The sequence below is a fragment of the Lissotriton vulgaris genome, chromosome 9 (assembly GCF_964263255.1).
Source record: "Lissotriton vulgaris chromosome 9, aLisVul1.2, whole genome shotgun sequence".
In the NCBI taxonomy this organism is placed as follows: Eukaryota; Metazoa; Chordata; class Amphibia; order Caudata; family Salamandridae; genus Lissotriton; species Lissotriton vulgaris.
The window spans coordinates 428,998,405-429,018,624 of NC_141697.1; the positions used below are offsets into that span (position 1 = coordinate 428,998,405).

The 20,220-nt window shown below is 39.2% G+C and overlaps 1 protein-coding gene across 1 annotated transcript in view; it reads right to left on the reverse strand.

The window, feature by feature from the left end:
* LOC147690227 (exocyst complex component 3-like) overlaps positions 1–20,220 on the reverse strand; it is a 378,556-nt gene that overhangs the window by 101,258 nt on the left and 257,078 nt on the right. The window contains exons 5-6 of the mRNA XM_086936655.1: positions 17,319–17,419; positions 12,254–12,355 (exon numbers count right to left, since the gene is read on the reverse strand). Coding sequence (XP_086792781.1) covers positions 12,254–12,355; positions 17,319–17,419 — 203 coding nt within the window. The remainder of the gene's footprint in view (positions 1–12,253; positions 12,356–17,318; positions 17,420–20,220) is intronic.

Sequence of the window (20,220 nt, forward strand, 5' to 3'; positions counted from 1 at the left end):
TACATGGCTTTATAAGCAGTCAAAAGTTAAAACAAAAAACTGTTTTGTAGAATAATTTTCCTTTTAAATGTTTTTAAGGTAAAGTGTATAAAGCAAAATCAGGTCCATCCATATTAAATTGTACACACCAATATGATCTGAATATTGTGGTTAATCCTACAACCTCAAACTAAGTCATTGTAATCAGAGAAGTGAATCTCTAATGAGTTCTTAATAAGTATGAGAGCGTGTTTGAAGACAGAGTTGGAGAAGCCAAATGATATGTTCATAGAACATGATATGTTCATAGAACATATCATTTGGCTTCTCCAACTCTGTCTTCAAACACGCTATCATACTTATTAAGAACTCATTATTCAACACTCTCATACCTATTAAGAACTCATTACTCAACGAGTAGTATATCTCCCTGGCACAGCCACTTTTCTTAACGCCATAGAATAGCATTAAGAAAAGTGGCTGTGCCAGTGAGATATACTACTCGTTGAGTCTCAATTGCCATTAGAAATGAGGCAAAGGCTTTGTTGAGCCAGATGATCAAAGATCGAGTAATTTCTCCTGTGGTAATCACCAAGAAAGCACATGGATCGTTGCGACTTTGTGTGAATCATCGAAGTCTTAATGCACATGTTGTTTTTGATTGTTTTCCAGTTTCTAACATCAACAACAGGATATTGATGTTATCTGGATGTAAGTACTTTTCAAAGTTAGACAAGAGAAGTGCCTACTACCAGATGAAATTCCATTCAAAATCTAAGGCACTAATGGCGTTCATCGTTTACCAATTTCGGCTGCTAGTGTTCTTTAAAGACTCATGTCAGATGTTCCTTCAGGACTCAAAAATGCCATGTGCTTTCAGGATTATATCGTGATATTCAGTAACTTTATTGAAACACAAAACAAACACGAACCATTTCTGAGTACAATTGTGATTCAGGCCTTATAATCTGCAAGACAAAGTGCAGATTTTTACAAAATGAAATAGAATAATTAGGGTACCACAGGGAGAAACTCAGGTTGTTCATGGGCTTGTTAGAATGTTATTCTAAATTCATAAATATTTTTCACAACTTGAGAGTATTATTGAGGAGAGGGAGAAAATTTGAATGGGGAGAGGAGCAACAGATAGGGTGTAGGTGAATGTGTTTAAAAAAATCTTAACAGAAGATGCATGCACCAAGGGAATTGAAGTGTTTCTTTTCCAGTTGCATGGAAGAGTGTAAAAGTCTGTAACTTTTGCTTCTCAGTCTCTGTCAATTGTTGAGAGAAATTACCCGGTCATAGAATGAGAAGCATTAGCTTGCAGTATGGTTCATCACTCATTTTCGTACTAATATATGGGGCACCAAAATTGAACTACTGACTGTTCACAAGCCATTGTTTAGGGTATTAACACCATGTGGAAATAGTAATTGCTCTGCGACATTAATGAGATTAGCAGCTAAATTCCAAAAGTGTAGTTATATGCTGGAGTTTATTCCTGGGTGGAAGAATAAGATTGTGGATTATTTGTGCAGGGTCCCTGTATTTACTGTAGAGAAAAGCAATTTGGAGATGAAGGAGTTTGTGGCAAGTGTAGGGGATGCCATGGAAGGATTTGTAACATCTTTATCTAAGGACGATTGGAATCAGTCAATGAGAGAAGATAACACTTTGTTTTAATGAAAAATGCAAAAAGCAAAAAGCAAAAAGCAGGAAGAGTAGACGTCCTAAAGGGGCTTGACCATATTTTAAGATTGATGGTGAGTTGTTCATGTGTGAAGATTATCGGAGGCAACGGGTTTGTGCCTCAGTGTGGTATTAGGGAAAAATTCATAGCATTGGCCCATGAAGGACACTAAGGGCAAACCGTAATAATGAAACAGTTTAAAGAAAGGTTTTGGTGGTCTGTTTAGATGAGCAAGTCACAAGCGGGGCCACGAACTGTTAAGTGTGTACAGAAGCAGAGAAGCGACTGAAGGTAGAGTTGGATGTGGTGAGTGATGACCAGCACTTATGTAACACAAAAATAGTGTTGGATAAACTGTGTCTGGATTTTCTTGGTCCATTTTTGCTTGTACCTGAGCAGGAGAGGCATGCGGCTGTGTCGGTGAATGTCAGTTAGAAATGGGTTAAAGTCGTGTCCATGAGCAATAGCACCATGCAGACTACGGTTAGTGCATTGAGAGAGATGTTCAGAAGAGAAGGCATTCCATTCGGCTTCATAATGGACAATAGCATGTAATTGCTGTCTGTCTGGAGAGATGAAAACGTTTTTGAATGGCTGTGGTTTTAAACATTTTCGCCAGCTTTATACAATCTACAAGGCAATGTCACATGAAAAGGTTAAGCATGTTGGTTAAAGGAACCATGGAATTGGCTACAAAAGTTCAAAATTGAAGGAACAGGAAGCAGTAAGAGAGGCGTTATAGGGCACATCGCACTACAGTAAATCTGTTGCCTGGATAGTCACATTTTAAAAGTGATGAAGGCGAGGTCTCCTGGAACAAAGTTTGTTTCAACATGAATGCCTGCAATTAAGTTGGAATGAGATGACAGGCATGCAAGTTACACAGTTGTAGGACATAGAACATCAGTAGGGGAATGTGTTAAGATGAAACCTGCCAATCAGACCAAGGGTTATTCAAGTTCAAGGGGCCATAAAAAGTAAGAACTGTAGGTGGTAATTGAGTAAGAACAGTCAATAGTTAGATATAGAATTTGAGATGGATAGCTTTTTTTCAAAAAGGTAGATTGCACAGAGGAATAGAGGATGAAGGATGTAGTGTATGGTCATTTATTGATGAATCAAACTTGAATGATTGCATTGAGCAAAGGTGGAGAGTGAATGATGGACATGGAGCAAGCTGCCTGATGTCTGGAGGCAGAGCTGCAGGTGATAGTGCCTGTACCATTTGTTTAACTAATTGCACAGGATCTTCATCATGGAGACAAGAACATGTCAGGTCACGCAGATCACCAAAGTGGTTGGATAATTTTGTAGGCAACTTACCAGTCTAGCTCACCACTGGCATCCTTACCTGCCTCTAGGTTATGCTCTAATTTATGCTGTACATTTATGTCTTCATTATGATTTTTTGTGTACGTCTATTCAGAGTTTGAGGTCATTTTTTCATAATCATGTACATGTGAATTAGTTTGGCTATAAAACATTTTCTTGTGACACATTCATCCATGTTCGTTTAATTGCAATGTTTTGCATAAAGACAGAAGATAAGTTGTAACTTTAAATCTTTTGGAATGATAGTATTCTTGATTTACTACTATCTCCTTCCAATCACAATAAAAAGAAACCTTTGCAATGCTTGTCTACACACTATATCTCTAACATATTTCCCTACACCATGTGTAACTACACAGAACTATACAAAAGCAGTAATTAGGCGAGGAATAGTTGTTTTCTTCGTACAATTAAACCAAGTTTACACTTAGAACAAAATTATAATGTAAGCAGTGCTACTTTTAGTGTAGCTTGCTCAGCATAAAAGCACATTTTATCATGTTGATCAGTCACATGTCGGGACATAGCAGGATAATGATATTGGCCTTCCAGACTGGAGTACGTATCTCAACCTTCAGAAAAAACATGGAAACACAGCTTTATAAGTTGCACATTTCTACACCCATCATTTTCTTTTTTTTTTCCTGGGGCACTAGAAAAGTTGTTACCTTTACCCTAACCCTCGTATAAGTGTCACAAAGCACAAATGGGTTTAATCCAGCCCCTGCACCTCCTTGAGTTCTACTTAGTTTTACATTGGGCCAGCATGTGCATTTTTGAAGCAGAATTGGCCTGACATGAAAGAAACATTGTCTACACTGTTAAGGAAAACTATTCTTTTCTTAGAAACAAACATTATCATGTGCCATCATTGGGATTGAAAGCCATTACTAGAACACCGGACAGACATATGACGCCTTAATCATATTCCCCAATGAATGCCAAACTTCAGGGGCCAGTATGTCTGAACTGGCCGACCTTAGTCAAGATTTCCACTTGACAGGACCATTCATGGGAGCCAAGGTGTCTATAGAATCCCCTGGATCAAACATTGCTAACAAGTAAATAGGATTTACAACCCACTGGCCAGCTGTTGGTATAAAAGTGGATATCCCGGGATCAGTTAGGGTTTAGAAGCCCGTACTAATGGTTGTGGAATCAGGATGACTGGCAACATGTAACAGAATGACACCCTAAGGCCCAGAGTGAAGAGAAAAGTCTCTATGTCCCTCTGGAGATGGTTTGAACAGTACCTTGTAGCTTGTCGTGGATACAGATTTGAACACTCTCAACCCAGGTCTACATCTCATGAGCTCAAAACCTTGTAGTGTTGAAGAAGTTTTCTTCTTGAAAGGAATCTAGCTAGCATGACTGCAAGAACCTGAGGTTCCTAGGTAACCTGAACTTTGAAAGCAACTTCCTAACAGGCTTTGGGCAACTGGAACCCGCTTTTAGTCCTCTTGCTCAAGGGATTGCTCCTTTTTGCTTTCATGGCATTCTGTTTCATCTTCTTTCATGTCCGGGCACCATAACAGAGCTTCTTCAGGTAATCTTGATCTTATCCTTTGGGATGACAACTGCATGTTTATGCTGGAAGATTCTCCTTTTCAGAGTCCAGGTGAATATCAAGCACTTGGCTCAAGTAGGGTAGCATGTGTTCTTCTTTTGGGGCATTCAAAGAAAAGTGAAGTCAACAAAACCACAAGATTGGCTTAAAAATTACTCATTCATTTAGCAGGAGGGGGTATTTCCTATGATTTCTGTCTCATTCCCGGGCTTTGGGCTGGCATTGGGGTTTCACAGATTGGGCCCAGAAAGCCTCTGCCCACTTTTTATGGTAACTTGACTGCAGCCAGCGCAACACAGAAAATATGGATTGTATGACTTTCAGATAGAGTGTAGGTAAAACTGACTTGACAATGGGGCAGTTGTGTGTTTTGTCTGCCCTTATGACGGTATAGTTTAGGTCAATGACACAGGGAACATAGTATTGCAGATTGCAAAAACCACAGTGGATAAAGTCAACCTGCAGAGTGGCCTTCATTTTGTGCAGACCAATAAATACCATCACATCTATGGACACCACACTCCATGAACATGACATTATGATCATATACACTAACCACTGTAACACAGGGCAAACAAAGCCCAGCTATCTGAAATTGTGCATTTTGTCATAAAAATTGTGAACATTCAGGAAAGATGGCGACCGCGACGCTAGCGGTGTAAGCTTGCCGGCTCCTCCGCTCCCGTTCTGTAGAAGAACAGACGTCGAAAACTGACTTTTGCATTTACTACGGAGGAATGAACTAATGAACCTGACCTGATTGAAGGAGTTATTTCAGGCATTTTTTTCCGCTCGGATTTATGCAGTTTGGCTATCGTGGACGGTGGTGCTATTCGTGTGATCAAAACAAAGGCGAAATGTCGGACTCGCGGCTCCGCCCTTGATGGTGTTTCTGGCTTTGTTTTCTGCCAGTGCACTTAAGTGCTCCATTCGGGCTTGGCGTATCCCGCTTCGGCTTGGAGAGATATTCCGAGCATTTCCGGCATCCAGTGGGAACAACGTCGCTATGCCTCCCAAAAACGCAGAAGTGCCTTCCACACGAAGCGGGAGAAACAAAGTAACTGCTGTGGTTGATGACGAGCAAGAAGATTTAACAAGCGGTTCGCCAGGTAATATGAAATCCGGTGAGTCGGTTGCTAACACAAGGTCTCAAACTTCTAAGAAAGGGGCTGAGCGTGTTGTACAAACAGTACCCAAACTTTTTCAGAAGCAATCTGCCAAGAATGTTCGCACACAGCTTGGGGGAACAGCGGTACTTACCCCCCAGGAGCCTCAGGTTATGCTAAGTGAGAAAGGCAGCAATGAAGATTCAGGTATACAGACTCACGTTAATATTAACACGCAAATAGTATTAGGGGTGCCTGAATCAATTGGTATTAAGCCGGGGTCAGACCTGGTGCTGAATAGTAACTTGAACTTTATACCTGAATGTGAGATTGCCGAGAATGGGATTATGGGAGATGTAGTCCCTGTAAGTTCAGTAGCTCAACTCGAAACAGGAACCAATAGCGAAAACGAAAATTTAAATATTGCCTTAGAAGATAATTTGAGTCCAGAACTTCCAGCAGTTCGCTGTCAAGATATGACGCAAGATACTAATGAACAATTTTATTCAATGTCTGATCTGACTTCGGAGGAAAGCCTGGATAAAGACTGGGCTGATTACCCGGCGGATGATACTAGTATAGAGGAAGAAGTGGGGGAGGGTGAAGCATCACCTCTCTCAGACATTACAGTTAAGAAAAAGACAACTCGGAATGCGCAATCTGTAAGAGACATAAGTAATGAATTAGAGAATTAAAAATCGTCAGATGAACAATTCGTGGCATTTGACTCTGAAGTAGTCTCAAACTCGGAGGTCACACTAACAATGATATATCAAACACTTCCAACCCACAGGTCCGACACAAAAAGCAAGATTGCACGTACTCAGGCTACCTGTCGGAAGGTACAGAACGCCACTCGACGCATCTCTAAAATATGTACTGATATGGCTGCTAGTGTCTCAGAAGCTGAGACCAGGATCTCAATACTAGAAGACGAGGTCGTGGCTCAGAAGAAAGAACTTTCTCTGTTGAAAGATCAACGAGATGACATCAGTGCAAAGCTGACTGAATTGGAGAATCAAGCTCGCCGAAACAACCTGCGAGTTTTAGGGGTGCCAGAAAATTTGGGTGGTCGTGATGTCCGGAAATTTGTTTGCAAACTTTTTTCTGATGCGTTTCCGGAACTAGGAATGTGGGATTGGTCGGTGGTGATTGAACGAGCTCATCGTTTTCCATTTACTCTTAGAAATAAGCAGAAAAATGATAAATATCCAAGAGCTATCCTGGTTAAATTCAGTAATTTTCTGGCAAGGGAAGCGGTATTCAATCTAGCTGGGCCAGATAAGAAACGTTCAGGCAAAGACTTCAGCTTTTTTGTCAGACCTGATTATTGTCAGGCGACTGTGTCAAAGCGATGGCATCTGAGACAGCTGATAGCCGGCTTCCAACAGAAGGGAGCCACAGTATTTCTGCAAAGTCCTGCCAAACTAAAGGTTATTGTAAGAGGCCAGACACATTTTTTTTTTCGGAAATCGCTGCTAAGGACTATTTGGCCTCATTATGAATAATCGCTGTTACTTTGTTGAGACTGTAAAAACTTTAATTGGCTACTCATGTTTGTTTTTTTTTTGGACAGTAGCTTGATTGATTTGATCGAAAGTAATTTTGGATTTCTCCTTCAGAACTTGGATGGGGGGAGGGGCGGCATCCTGAGCTCCCAGGGACTGGCTTTCCCTGTGCCTCATAAGGTGGATTTGGGTGGGGGGGAAGGGTCGGTTGGGTGGTGATGGTCACTGGGGGTTGTGGGTAGGCTGGGGTTTGGGTGTTAAATCAGCAACAGTCAGTTATAGACACAGAAGCACTATGATAGCGAAGCCTGAATTAATAAGGAAATCTGTTTGGAACTTAATGTTGTCGAAGGTTTTTCTTTCCTGGATTCTTTTTTGCTTTTTTGAATGGAAATGCAAATAAAAATATTCTCTCTGAATATTAATGGTCTTAATGATAATTAAAAAAGGGGGACCCTAGCCAAAATAATACAAATACTCCGAATAGATATTCTTTGTCTGCAAGAGACTCATGTTGCATGGGAGAAAAGGGGATTCCTTAATAACTTAGGACTAGATTTATTGGTCTGCTCTAAACAGACGGGAATTAAGCGTGGCGTGGCGATCTTCATGTGACATAAGTTAGGATCTTGTATTAAAACAATTGCGGATAAATGGGGAAGGTGGGCTTCTGCAGAACTGTTATTATATCAACAGAAATTTGTAATATATACTGTTTATGGCCCCAATTTGGACGACGCTGAGTTATTTAATTCTTTAAATCAGGAGCTATCTGCTTGTACTTCTCCTATTATTTTTTGTGGGGATCTAAACATCCATTTAGATGCTAATTTTGATATCAGGCACAATACATATACGGGTCTCAAACCACGAACTTTCAGAGCCCTGAAGAATTTACTGACGGATAATTGTCTTATGGATGTTTGGTTTTCTATGTATAATAAAGACCCTGGCTATAGTTTGTTTTCTGCCCCACATCAGAAGCATGTTCGCGTTGACTACTTCTATGTATCCCAATTTTTTTTGATAAAGTAAAGATGGAAATTCTCCCAAGATTACTATCAGATCACAATCCTTTAGTAATGTACGTTAGTCTACCATCAGCTCGGGAAAGGCCTAAAACAACTTGGTCATTTCAGAGGAGTCTATTATCTGACGATGAATATATTCAATATATGACCAAAATTATACAGGAATTTTTTGATATAAACAATGATAGTGCACCTATTCCAGTGGTGTGGGATACATTTAAATCAATAGTAAGGGGAGAAACCTTAAAGTATTCGAACTTTCAAGGTAAAAGTAAACGGGACAAATTTAAGAAAGGCTGTGATACGGTTTCGCGGGCAGAAAGAAAACTAGCCGAAAGCATTAAATCCAACACCCATATTCAAGAATACCAAACTGATCTCTCTATCAAACGCAGCATGGTGTACTCCCATATTGTCGAGCGAGTGATTCTGCAATATAGACAACACAAAACCGAAAGCTATGAGCTAAGTGAGCAAACAGGTAAAATCTTGGCTCAAAGATTGCGCCAAAAAACAACATCAAACAACATCAAATGAAATCCTCAAAATTCGAGATCTCAGTGGGAATGTCAAAGTATACAAGAAGGATATATTGTCTTCCTTTAGTGAGTTTTATCAATCTCTATACTGTCAATCTAAAAATAAAGATGATATAGAATCTAGAATATCTCAATATCTGGAGGACGTAGGGGTAACCCGGCTAACGGAAGATCAGAGGGAACCTATCAGTGCTACAATATCATGGGAAGAAATTGAAGCAGCAATAATGGGACTGGCACTTGGTAAAGCAGCAGGGCCAGATAGTATACCATTAAAATTTTATCGAAAATTTAGGGGAGTGCTAAAACTAGAACTCATAAAACTGTTCCAGCTGGCATTCTCTGGCACTCCTCCAGAGTCATGGTCGCTAGCCACTATTGTGCAAAAAAAATCTAAAATTTTAGCTAATAGACTAAATAATTTGATGCCGTTTCTTGTATCCAGAAGGCAGCATGGATTAGTTGCGAAAAGAGATACCACGGATCATATCAAAAAGATAATACCTCTATTGGACTGGGCGCAAGTATCTGAATCCCCCGTAGCAGTGGCCCTGATGGACGCCAAAAAAGCGTTCGACAGGGTCACATGGAGGTTCCTATGGGCTGTTATGACCTGGATGGGACTCCCTGATGAACTCTTGAATGCTATTAGGGCACTCTATCATCAACCTAAAGCTGCCATTAGAATTACTGATACAGTTTCAGAATTTTTCGGGATAACAAGGGGGACTAGGCAGGGTTGCCCCTGCTCCCCCTTGTGGTTTGCTATGTATTTGGAGCCCTATCTCCGTAGATTGGCAACTGAGAAAGGAATTATCCCAGTAACGATCAAAGGAAACAATTTTAAAATATTTGCTTACGAAGATGATGTCGCTATTACTACGTCAGACATTAAAAGTGCCTTACTGAAGATAATATCTCTGGCAGAAGAGTTTGGGGAGCTATCAGGCTACAAGTTAAATAGAGCAAAAACACAGATAATTCATTCCGAAAATGGCCGCCCTAAAGATATGGTGTTCATATCTTAGGCTCAATATTTGGGAATCACAATATTCCCTAAAGTCGAGGATATTGTTCGCTTAAATATTGAACCTGTAATAAAATCTTCAAATGCCACGTTGGAAAGGCTCAATAACCTACACTTTTCCCTTCATGGCCGGGCTAATATTTTGAAGATGTTAATTTTCCCCAAATTTTTATATTTATTTCGCACAATTCCTTTATTGTTCTCGACATTTTATTTTTCCCAAATGGATAGAATGGAATCCAAATTTTTATGGAGTTACCATCGGACTAGACATGCTATAAATCGATGTTCTCTCCCAAGGATGAAAGGTGGCTGGGGGTCTCTAATTTTGGATTGTATTATTGGCTTATTTTATTAAAATATATGGGCATACTAATATTTCCTGAGATTACTATTGATCAAGCGATATACCCGTCAATTTATGAAAAATTATTGGGTGAGGAAGTTCCTCAATCTTTGGTTAAAATTTTGGAAATTAGTTATTACAAAAAGACAAAGCTTAAAGTTATAGCAGCTGCTGCCATAATCTGGAGGCAGTTTAAAAAGAAAATTATTATTCTTAAAGATATTAATTATTATACTCCAGTTTTGAAGAGTAGGGTACTCCCCGACATTTTAATGATCGAGTCATGAAAGGTGGTATGCTGCAGGTGTTCGTACTCTGGGAGATCTTTATAATGGTACTCAACTCTGTTCTTTTTCCAGTCTACAAGCTAAATATAATTTGTCAAGACATGATTTTTTTAAATACCTTCAGCTTCGTAACTTTCTAGAAACAAAAAGGCTACTCGATAATATCTGCATGAATAAAAATGATGTCTTGGAAGCAATCAGGAGGGGGGTGAGAACTGGTTCAATCTATCAGCTGGTAGCGAATCAAATGGATGATGATCTTAAGTTAACTGAAATTAAATGGCAAGAAAATTTGGAATTGCTAAGGTTGATATAGCAAGATCAATTCATCTATCAACCAGAGTGCTGTTTAATGACTCATTGCAAAGCCAACACTTCATGGCTATTTATGATTTGTATTACTCACCTGCGAAGTTGGCAAAATGGAAAGGGAGTCACAGTGATAAATGTAACAGATGTGATGAAATAGCTGCCGATTCTAGTCACATGTTTTTTAAATGTCCTAAACTTTCTCAATTTATTGTGGATATCGAATTTTTTATTAATATTAGTTTAGGGATTTCTGTCAAATTGAACATGGAAATGGTCATTCTCGGTTTGGAAACCAATCAAATAGGAACTAGGACATTAGCTGAAGAAGTTTTCTTATTTATTTGTATGGCAGCTTTCCGTTTCTGTATCACCTCTCGCTGGCTTGATCCTGAATCTCCTGTTTTTAGCCAATGGCAAGTCAAAATGTTATCTATATATCAACTCCAAATGGCCATTTATAGATCTAAGAGTGTTGTAAAGAAGAGATTCGGGCTAAAAATCTGGGCACCAATTCAGAATTGGATATAATTTATTGATTTTCCAGCTTATATAGGCTATAAGCTGTCAAATGAATTCATTTATTGTATATTTTGTAGGTTTTTCTCCCTTCCATTTAGTGTCAATTTTTTCGTGCTGTGCTCTGTGTTTTGTACAAAGATAAGTTTGTTGTATTTTCTGTATAATGTCTGACTGTTTGCTGAAATAAAATCAATAAAAAGAAATGTAAAAAAACTTGACTGTAGCCAGCGCAACACAGAAAATATGGATTGTATGACTTTCAGATAGAGAGTAGGTAAAATTGACTCGACAATGGGGCAGTTGTGTGTTTTGTCTGCCCTTATGACGGTATAGTTTGGGTCAATGACACAGGGAACATAGTATTGCAGATTGCAAAAACCACAGTGGATAAAGTCAACCTGCAGAGTGGCCTTCATTTTGTGCAGACCAATAAATACCATCTCATCTATGGAAACCACACTCCATGAACATGACCTTATGATCATATACACTAACCACTGTAACACAAGGCAAACAAAGCCCAGCTATCTGAAATTGTGCATTTTGTCATAAAAATTGTGAACATTCAGGAAAGTAACCTGAAATAGCATATTCTTTTGTGAATTGTGTTTGCTAGTGACTTGCAAGAAAACTAAACGTGGTGTAATTCAAACGTTATACAATAGACTAGTAGGTAACATTTTCAGAAGAAAATGTCTCTTGCTGTGATTGTACTGTTACAACACGCCATTTTCCGCTCTTTCCGGCATTCAAGTGCCGTAATGCACATTAAATTTCACACCTGCAAAGTCCTAAATAATTCACACAAAATAAGCATAAATCTATCCATTCCAGAATACAAAACGAGGTTATCTACCCTAACCAACAGATCCCTGCTGGCATCTTCATTTGAACACATAATGTCCAAGTATTCCTGATATGGAAAGTAACAGGAATTATCAGCCGCATTGGGATTACAAATTGTGTGTGCACTACAGATAGAGTAACTTCCAAGCTGAAACAGGTCTTACCTGAGAATGTCAGCGTTTCTTAATATTTTCTTCACAACAATGTTCATATTTCCTGAATTTCTGATTTCTTTCTGGAGTTCAGTTTTTAAATCTTCTGCATATCTCAGGTTAAACGTAAATAATGTATTATTGTTATGATATACTTTTGCCAATGCAATAAACTTATTTTTTACATTAAATGACATTAAAAATGTTATTTATTTTCCATATCTGAAGTTATAAGACAATAATGTCACATTTTTACAAGTTCCCATTATTATAGTCTGTTAAAACATGAATAGTAAGGAAAATGAAAGATTTTTTATATTGGCAATCTAAATACATATTTAAGAAAATAGGGGCTTCACTAGCAATAACTTCAATAATGGCAGCAAGAAAATTAAAATCCACAGCAACAATTCTGCTTTCCTAAAGAGAATAAGCAATGTGTAATTTTGTGTATTGAATGTAAGTGCTTTCAGAGGTAATGAGAGTCCAGTGTGTGAGACTGTGGACAGGTGAATGCTATTTCCCTATACTTTCCATTCTGAGTTTTTCATGCCAAAGGTGGATATCACCACCTCTGCTGCCAGCATATCCACCTATAGGAATGGATTACAAATCTACTTGTAAGTTACTACCACCAATACCTTTACTGTCATAACTTCAGTTATATGAGCCTCCACCATTTTATCTAAGGTGTGGGGGGAGGCTTAGAATTCCTACTACTGAGTAGAAAATTCCACCCAGAATTGATGAAAATCATTGATGCTGAGGTCTCAGCCTAGAAGTAGGTGAAAACACACAGAGCCTTATTACGATGTTGGTCGGAAAGGTTCCGACAGCTGGTGAGAGGCTTTCTAACCAACATGATTTACACTCCTACCGCTGAATTACATTGTTGGCGATCAGAGTGTAAACCGACTGAGGAACCCTAATCAGTTCTGATGGGCTCAAGAAGCTAGTCAGCCAGTCGGGAACCGTTCATAATCCCTTAAGGATGGCGTTTCCGTAGTCGGGATTATGATGTCGGTTTCTGACAGCCTTTCCATGTCGGCCTTTCCGACTTGGAAATGATGTCAGAAAGTGAATTTGGGGGCCCCTAGGAGGGCCCCCATCTCCCCTGGACCTCCCGTTGTGACCCCAAGGGGCACCACAGCCCCCCCTTCAAATCCCTGCATGGTGTGGCAGCCACCATGAGGTGCCTGCCACACGGTGCAGGGATGTGCAAAAACTTCCATTGTACAATGGGAGCTTGTGCTGCGGGCAGTTTCGGACCACCACACAAGCTCCCATTGTAAAATAGAAGTATGTGACTGCACCATGTACAGAGGTCGGTCAGTTCCACATCCACGGCGATGTCAGTCAGAGGCAACTCCGACCAACATCATAATGAGGCCCAGTATGTGGAGAGCTCCGAGGGTAGATTTCCCTTTGTGAAAAGGGCCCAAAATGCACAATATATTAAAACATAAGCCTATTAAATTTAAACAACAATAAACAGAACTAAAATGTTTTTATAAAATTATATAAAATGCACTATATTTCTGTAAGAAATTGGATTATTGGTTGAAGAGGATAAGAATCCCCTTCAAGAAATATTAATTACAATCCTTATAAGGGTGAACCACAAAAGTCACTAAATAAAAATGTGCATTAGCTAGACACAAAGCAGTCATGCTTAGCTAAGAGACAATGTGTAAAGTATCTATGCAGCACTCAAACAGTAGTGAAGTGAAAACACAAAAAAAAATCCCAATAAAAATAGTGCCACATGCAGGTACCTGGTCGTGCAGGACCAGGACAAAGTCACAAGTGCAGACCAATCCTGAAGGAGCATGGGCAGGAAAGAGGATCGTGTTCGTCCCGTTGGAAGTTTTACCTTCTGACTTCGATGTGAGAATTGTGCTGCTCAGTTCTCCGAGGCTCTGTGTCCCTCCATGTTGGATGTGTGAGGCTTTCAGTAGGGAGATGAGAGGCTCTGTGACACTCAGTGCCAAATCCAGTGAAGCCATCAGTAAGGAGCTGTGTGGGGTGGCTTCATTGTGCTCTATGTCATGCTGCATCGGATCTTGTGAGGCTCTGAGTCAGGACCTGTGTGGTGCAGCTCTGTAGGGTTTCACATCAGTCTTTCCTTTTATAATCTTCCATCATTCCCCAGAGGAGTATGCCCCATTTCGGCTCATCTTTACATGAAAAGCCTGTTTAAAATGTTATATTACATATACTTTTTTATTTTCAATGTACTCTGATTTAATCAAACAAACATACTTCTCAATGTATTATTTATTACTTCTAATTCGATAAAGTAAAAAATATCTGTTAATAACTATTTATAACAAAAGTTTCCTTTAATAATGTACCTGCAAACCATAAATGTTTAGAAAAATGCAGAAATTGGGGTTGCTATACTTACTATTCCGGGTCCAATCCCACAAATGTATGGGAAAATGCAAAAATTACAGTTACATTTAGTGTTTCAATTTAAGAACTGCAACGATTGGGGAAAGACAAACCATGGTGGGAAAGAAAGTGGGGAGTAACTATTCTAATGGCAAACCCAAAACATTGGCAAAGTGCAAAGATTTTTAGTGGCAGAATTTACTATTCTATAATATAGTACAATAATATACTTTTAATATAAAACAAAAAACTATATATTTTATATAGTAATATAGATGAAACGAAAAGCCAAATAGTATAAAATATAGAATTCATATAACATATGACATCTTTAATACATTTAACATTTTCTAAAAATACAATTGAAACACACCCTCGATATAAAAAATAATTTAAATTAAAATAGCAAAAAAAATACTACCATAAAAAACAATTTCCAAATATTTATTTATCATTAAATCACTGCACACCCAAACACACTATACACTCCTTAACCAGTAATATAAACATCAATTAAAAAATATATTTTAATATTTTAAAAAGAATATAATATGTCATAGAATGTATTTTAAAAAAGACTAGCCCCAAAATACACACTGCAAAATGTGCATGCCATTTTTGTAACATAAAGGCAAGAAATGCCATTAATACACTTGGACCCCCCAAAAATCTTATTAACATATTATTAAAACACTTCTCCAAATAAACCACACAATTCGTGATACAATAAATAATTTAAAATAAATCAATTAAAAATGTAATCATTATAAATGTTATTAAAACTTAATTATTGCAATGTACATTTGACTACCCACCTAGCCCTCAAAATAACCCACAACATGACAAATTTACAAGGTATGAAGCAACAAAATAAATAAAATGGCACATTGCAAAACTGCAGTTCAAATAATAAAATATATTAAACAACGCAATTACACAACAGAACAATGAACTGTATTACTATTGCATTATTGTAAGTGATACTTTCAAAATCAATATTATTGACAAAGAAACAACATGCTATACCTAAATATAATGTCAAACAATATTTTTGTACTCATTCTATTCTGAAAACAATATTATGGTTCATGTTGGTATTCAGGTAGCATACCCATAAAGCCCCAGTTGTCTAGCCTTGATGAGGGAAGGAAGAGGCAGGAGATGGAAGAAGGGGAGCAATGTGGTGATGGTTACACGCAGATTGAACAAAACGGTAGCAGTGTATAATGCAGTACTCAGACAGAAGAAAGAAGGACATTCAAGGGCAAGGCAAGTTAGGCTACCCTGAGAATGTCAAGGATATATTACCACATTTTGACTTTCCACAAGTAGTACACCAGTAGCAAAAAATAAAGCAAAGGACTACAATAGCGCAACTTCTCCTATGTAAGTGCCAACCACTTCAGATTCTGATGCTACAAGAAAACAATGTAAACAATCAGAACTGTGGTTGGCTTGCAACAAATAACGTGTTAGTTACAGCAACTATGCTAATAAAACACTATTTTACACATTAATTACTACTGGCAACATTCCGTATTAATACAACAGTACAGTGAAAATGGCAGGAGAAAAACACAGTGAGTTGCCCAAAAGATTATATTTTAGTTTGACTTTGCACAGGGAAACAACTCTGCTTATAGTCAAATGTAACATCTCTGCATGAATTTGAACCATTGTTTCTTCTCTTTAGTTAAATAACCCTATATGCAGACACACAGAACTTACGTGATATTATTATCATTTTTGAGGGAGGTGAGGGATATCATGACCCATTTGAGACTTGCCATGTTGTGAGACATGGGTCCTCCCCATACTCATGAATGGAAATAAATATGATATAACACTCTGTGCATCTACATCTGTACTATATAAGTACAGTATACGTTGACCACTGATTGTATTTAAATAGAGGGTATACATTTGCACTCCAGAAATGAAATAATCTAAATTGCATTTTTTGGAAAACAAACTATGTATGGGGGCAAGCAGCCTTTATCTCTTACCGTTTTTACAAATAGATCCTCAGATAACTACATCGACAGCAAAAAAGTGATGAATGGAACTGCTTGAATTATTCAGGGTCGAATGTTTTTTAGTTTGTCTGTGCCATTGAAGAAGGGGATCAATTATAAGCAAATGAGTCTTACTAAATGCTTTATAATATCAGTGGTAAATTGTATAGATAGAAGGCCCATTTTTCATAAAACTAAGAGCATTGTAACCATTTCCTAGTGTTCCCAATTTCTGTCAAACAAGTGTACCAAGATGTACGAAGAGTGATTGCTCAGGATCTTTTGAAGCAAATTAGGACTCAGGTTACCATCTTCCATGTTTAGACAATTAAGCCACTCTGTCCCATCTTCATACAATATTTAAATGTACATTTGTACCAATGAAATGCTGCTAAGACAATAATATTGGAATGCTATTCTGAGGACCAGTCATGATGACAGCTAAGTGAATTATCTGCATGGGCAGGACAATAATAAAACAATGAATGTTTTTGACATGTATTTGAGAATTCAACAAATACAGAAAAACTTTTGAATACTAAAACTGGAAATGTATAGGCTATGCAGACCACCTTAGTGGAAGCCTTTGACTTATCAACCTGTTAGTTAAAATTTGCATTTCAACCTTTCACGTATTCACATTTTCAGCATTTGGGTATCTACCATACCTATTTATAAACCAATGTAGATCTTCCCAGCATGTGTCTTGGACTTTGCGTAAAATAGAATCGGCCATCTCCTGCATGTCTTCAACGGGCGTTATTAAAATCTACAAATAGAAAAAGAAAACGTAAGTGGATTGATATTCTTTCTAGATCATACAACTGTTCTTCACCCGGATCATGCCTGTACATAGCTTTGGTATGACTTGCCAAAGCCATTTGAACTGTTATATTTGTCTGAGGGTTTCAATACCAATTTGAAAACTCTATTTTTCTTTTAGAAAAACCTTGATTCTTTCTCTGGTGGCAGATTTGGCCTCAAGAGGTTTTCAGTGGTGGGGTTTATTTTATGGTGCAATATTTTAGTTTGCTTTGTGGCTGTTTCAAATGTTGGTCTTTGGCTCTTACGGTATTTTGTTAATTGTTTTGTTATATTGCATTTACATATTGAAGCTGCCTCTAATGGAAATCTATATGCCTATGCTAAAAAATAAACCAAAGCAATAAACCATGGAATACATGGACAATTGGTCAGGTAAATGGATATCTCTGTACAAATCGGAGTGTGCCGCTTTACAACAATATATATGCAAAATGTTCTGCGACTTACCAATAAAACCCTGAACTTGTTATTATTTATTACTGGACCACAGGTAGGTCATCGTCCTACCTTGAGGCCTTGGTTTATTTTTATCATAAGACAATGATCAAGTGCATTAAAGGATATTTGTTGTGTAAATGCTAGAACCATGAATCAGGCAAAACTATGGGCCTGATTATGATAGCGGTCGGACCACCGTCTGCTATTGCGGCGGTCAGGAGACCACCAGACAAGCATGTAGCAGTTCGACTGACGCATTATGATGCAACCACCGGGCTGCCAGTCAGAAAGTGCTCAGAACCATGGCAGTGGCATGCTGCGGCTAAGGTAAAGGGACAAAGCACAAGCCGCTGGCGTGCAGCCGCTCCTGCATGTCTATGCACCATGTCCCATGCACAATGTCCTGCATGGCACACGGTGCATAGAGCTTAGTGGGGGTACTACATCTGCCCAGGATCACTATTTAGTGGCGTACGATGGCAGAGGGGCCCTGTTTGGATCCTCCCATATCACTTTCCAACAACCTTTTTATTGCGATGTACCCGCCATGGAAAGGCTGTTGGAATGGGATATCTAAATCCCGATGGTGGTGGCTACTTGGGCACTGCCGCCATTCAGGGATATGACTCCGACTGCCTCCCCTTGGGATCTCAGATCCTGGCGGAGGTGGCAATCTTCCCTACAACCACTGTGGGTTCGACTGCCGGAATTGTAATCTGGCGGTCAGTGCGAAGGGCTGTCGGTGGTCGGACTGCCACCGACGGCCTGGCAGTCTGCGGTCTGACTGATATCATAATCAGGACCTATGTTTTTATTATATTGCTACTGAGATGAATTACTCCAGAAAAGTAAATTTCCCCAGGCAGATCCCTATCTCATCCTACTCCTTTCTGATAAAAGCTCAGCATTTCAAGAAAGCTAGACTTTGTGGTAAAATGTATTCCTTCCCTCAAGAGTTGAGAAGTATGACTAGTTCTTCTTTATTTCATAAAATGTTTTAAATATTTCTGTGCTGCTCTGTTAAAAACATATGTGACTAGTATTCCATTGTTGTGTCTGTCTGTTTTCCTAGTGCATAGAGATACTTTGGGAAAAAAAATAAGTTGGCGACTTTAAAGTTAGCCCACATACAAAGGAGTTCCTTCCCATCCCATAGTTCTGGTCCAGCCATGGCTTTGCAATTACAGTGCATGGAGGGCCACACCATAACTGTGGAATGTGTCAATTCACAAGTTTTTTTCCTGGTTCTGGGCGAGAGTATAAACTGACAAGAACACATCAGCTTGCTAGCTAAAGCTGCACAGCAGCAGATAAGGGTTTAATGAGGATAACCAACCTTTCATACCAGAAAATGTTTTTTTTAAATGACACAAGCTTTTCTGTTAAGGACTGGACTATGGAAACGCTCTATTTGTAAGAATTCCTAAACTAGACCTAAGCCCTCTAAAACGTGCTTTGTACGCAGTTGCTCGGCTGCCTCACCAAACGCAAAGACAATTAAATAGTCTCCATTAAGACACTCTTATTTCCCACCATGCACTTCACTTCCGCTCCCCTAACAGCCCAAGTTCAGCTCGTAATAAGATGGGCTGTACATGCGCAGCTATGGCGCAGACGTGCCAGTGGAGACCGGGAGCAACTGCACCCAAGTCGTAATCAGGCAATACGCTCGGCCCAAGCCTGTAGTCTAAGCAGGGTCGGATTGGTAACGAGGGCACTCGGACAATGCCCAAGGGGCTGGTGTCCAGTTCCAGTGGTGGGCTGCTTTTTTGACCAGTCTGGGGGCCGATTTGGGTGTTTTCTGTGTTATTCGGATACCGCCAGCGACCCAGTGGGTACTTGAGCGGCCTTTCTGGAGGCAGATGGGTGCCCATTACCTCCCTTTTATCAAGGGGCAGAGGTGTCACTCCCTTTCTCTTGCTGGGCCGGCCCATTAATATATGCTGATTGAGAGGGGCAGGGGGCCTGAGCAGAAGTGGCCTCACTTGTTTTCAGGTGTGTTTCACCAGTGTAAACTAATCAGTGCATTTTTTTTACTCCCCCTCCCCCCTATGTATTTCAATTTCACCAAAGCAGTGTTTTGAGGATAGACAAAATGCAAATGTGGGCCACTTTTTTTTGCGTGCCCGGGCTGATTTTTTATCCCAATCCAACCCTGAGTCTAAGTGACATTTTATGTGACACTTCCCAAATTTTGTAGTGGGCATTTTTTTGCATTCTGCCACTGAGACCCTGGACCATTTATAAGGAATAGCAGAGGGTCAGTGAAGATCATAAACCTTCAACTCCTTTCCTTAAAAAACTACC